General features: G+C 37.7%; 1 protein-coding gene across 1 annotated transcript; it reads right to left on the bottom strand.

Moving 5' to 3' along the window:
- Window positions 1-274: 274 nt before the first annotated feature.
- On the bottom strand, window positions 275-2,419 carry LOC107929732 (probable disease resistance protein At4g27220). The gene has a single exon (XM_016861243.2). The coding sequence runs from the start codon at window positions 2,417-2,419 to the stop codon at window positions 275-277; it is 2,145 nt and encodes a 714-aa protein (XP_016716732.2).
- Between the last annotated feature and the right edge of the window lie 462 nt (window positions 2,420-2,881).

Here is a 2,881-nt window from a genome sequence, read left to right as displayed (position 1 = left end):
TCAATGCAAATTAGTGGAGTTAGGTAGTTGATTAGGTGATTACTTGTTTGTTTTACTTGTTGACTGATATATGTAATGGCTTAATGCCTTGTTGATGTGTTAATGAAAGATATCAGCTCATTTTTCATTCAATCTCCTTCTCTCTTTTCTGTTTTTCACTTGCTAGTTTCATCTTTCTGTTTTCTGCTTCCGAGTTTGCTTCTTCACCAAGCCTCGAGGCTTACTACTCAAGCAAGACTAGAAACAGCTTGTTGCTGCCTCTTGCACCAACAATCTAATTGGTATAGATATTACAACCACATAACTCTATGTACTTTCTTGTATTAATTTGCTCCACCCATCCTCTCTCACCCACGCGGATGATGTATTCAAGAGGTTCTTCTCGACCATGTAAAGCTTGGACATACGCATTTAAGTTGTGCAAGTCGAAAAACCTCCCTTTAAGAATTTCCAGTTTCTTCAATCCACCAACATCTTTTCCACTTATCAATGTTTCACCAACAATCAAGTCTTGAAGGCAAGAAAGTTTTGATAATGCTCGATCAGGAATCTCATGTAGGTCTCCTATACCATTCAAATTCAGGTAATTGAGTTTCAACAAGTTTTCCATCCCACAAGGGATTTCCTTGATACTTGTTGCTTCAAGATTCAACTCCTTCAAGACTTTAAGTTTTGACAATGATGGCACCTTCTCTAAACTTCGACAATGACGAAGCAATAGCGCCGTGAGGTTCTTCAAATTAACAATGGAATCTGGGAGATTCTTGATAGGATTTGCAGAAAGATCAAGAATCTTGAGTCCGTGCATATGCTTGAAGAAGCCTTCTGGAATGCTTTGTATATTACAACCAGAAAACAATAGTGTTGTGAGCATCGGACACTTTGGTGGCAATATTTCCAAAGGATAGGGAAGCTGTAACCCCCAATTCTCCATCAATGAAACTTTTTCTAGGTCCTTTCTCCATTCTTGTATATCTGGTGGCTCCGTTAATCTCATGCCAGCTTTTACCAAGAATCGAGGTGTTCCACATGTGATATGTAATGCCATGTCCCTTACAAGATCATGCATCTTTACACATCTTCCATTTTCTGTTTCCGTAGGAACTTCTAACAAACAGTTGTTTATGAGTCTATTCATTATTGCACAACCCTTGTCATACTCTGCTTGCCTACTGTTCATTTCTTCGACAAGTCCTTCTGCAATCCAAAGATGAACAAGATCTATCTCTCTGATTGCAAACTCTGCAGGATATAAGGCACAGTTGAGGAAACAGTGTTGAAGTTTTTGATCCTTTAAACGATCATAACTAAATCGCAATTGTTGGATCACCTCATCTTCCAATCCATTAACACTTTGTCTTGCTAAACTTAGTTCCTTTAGCGCATTCCTCCATTCAAAAAGGTCATCAAGTCCCTTCATACAAGCAGCTACAACAATTACTCCCAAGGGCAAACCCGCACAATGCTTAGTTATTGATTTTGCAACTGGTTCCAATCCTGGAATATTTAGAATATTCCCACCTACAATCTCCAAGAACAAGTTCCATGCCTCTTCTTCAGCAAGAGGCTTTATTTGAATTACTCTATTACAACCCACATGTCGACACACATCAAGTGATCGCGTTGTTAACACTAATTTACTCCCATTAGATGACTCAGGGATTCCTACCTGCTCAAAGGAAACCTTCTCCCATACATCGTCCAAGATGATCACAAACCTACTGAACTTGAAAGACAATGTTTCAAACAACATCCCTGCCCTTGTTGTTTCACATTCATTGCCAGAAAATTTTACATCAAGTTTACTTGCAAGGTCTTTCTGCAGTTTAGCAAGACTCATCTCCTTTGATACAGTGATCCAAATCACAACATCGAACTTGTGGGTCTCTTTCAAGAGTCGATTGTTTATATGCTTCATAATGCTTGTTTTCCCTACTCCTCCCATCCCCCAAACTCCAATTTTTCGAACCTCATCATTCATCAAGCACTGCCAAATTTCTTCGATGCATAACTTCGTAGCTTCACCTGATAGAGTTGAAGTCGATAAAACTTGTCCAATCCGTTGAGGATTGTCAACCACCAAACCTTCACAAAATTTGCCTTGTTGAATATGTTCTTCAACTTCCTTCATCCTCATTAACACATCTTTTGCGTGGAAACCACGTGTAAGAGCACTGCTTTCTCCGATTCTTCCATCAAGGCTTTGTATTTCGCCATTGATTCTTTCAACATTTTCCAACCATATTTGGACCCCTTTCTTTAGTTTCTTTGTTGGCTGCAGCTCTGAGCTCAGTCTAGATTCTATGTCTTCCTTCAGACCGTTCAAATCATTTAATTTCCTTTTAAGCTCATTCTTATTCTGATCGAGGCTTCTGTGATTGTCCAAGTGTTTATCAATCTTATTCAGAAAATAATCCATAGCTCTCAGTCAGGAATGCTGCATAACATGCAATATGTTAGAAACTAAGAATGCATTGTCAGGTCTAAATTTCTGTGCATACATGGATTCCACAAATTTTTTAACAAGATATTAAATATGTGGGTTCTATAGAGACATGTAAATCAAGAAAAGCTCTCATCTAACGATTAATGAAATGAAAGCAATAATTGAGGGGCATAATTAAAAAGCCTTTCACTCACGAGTAAAATGGCAATCTCTTTTCTATATTGTAAATTATAGATGTTAAAGAAAATTAAAAATACTTGTATGAAATAATTTCAATATCCTGCACTCATTCTGAATCCATTTAACAAAGAATCCTCACAGAGATCAATCCAACCATCATCAGAATTCTATCTTCAAATTACCAATCCCTATTAGTAAAGGCTGAAGTGAAACATACCGGAGACCAAGAATTGATTGGCTTTGAATATAAAATGA

This window comes from Gossypium hirsutum, chromosome D11 (genome assembly GCF_007990345.1).
Source record: "Gossypium hirsutum isolate 1008001.06 chromosome D11, Gossypium_hirsutum_v2.1, whole genome shotgun sequence".
Classification (NCBI taxonomy): domain Eukaryota; kingdom Viridiplantae; phylum Streptophyta; class Magnoliopsida; order Malvales; family Malvaceae; genus Gossypium; species Gossypium hirsutum.
Note: the sequence above shows the minus strand (reverse complement) of the source record. Positions and strands in the feature narration are given on the sequence as shown.

Excerpts from the sequence above, each read along its gene's own strand:
- LOC107929732 (XM_016861243.2), bottom strand. The coding sequence starts at position 2,419 with ATGGATTATTTTCTGAATAAGATTGATAAACACTTGGACAATCACAGA.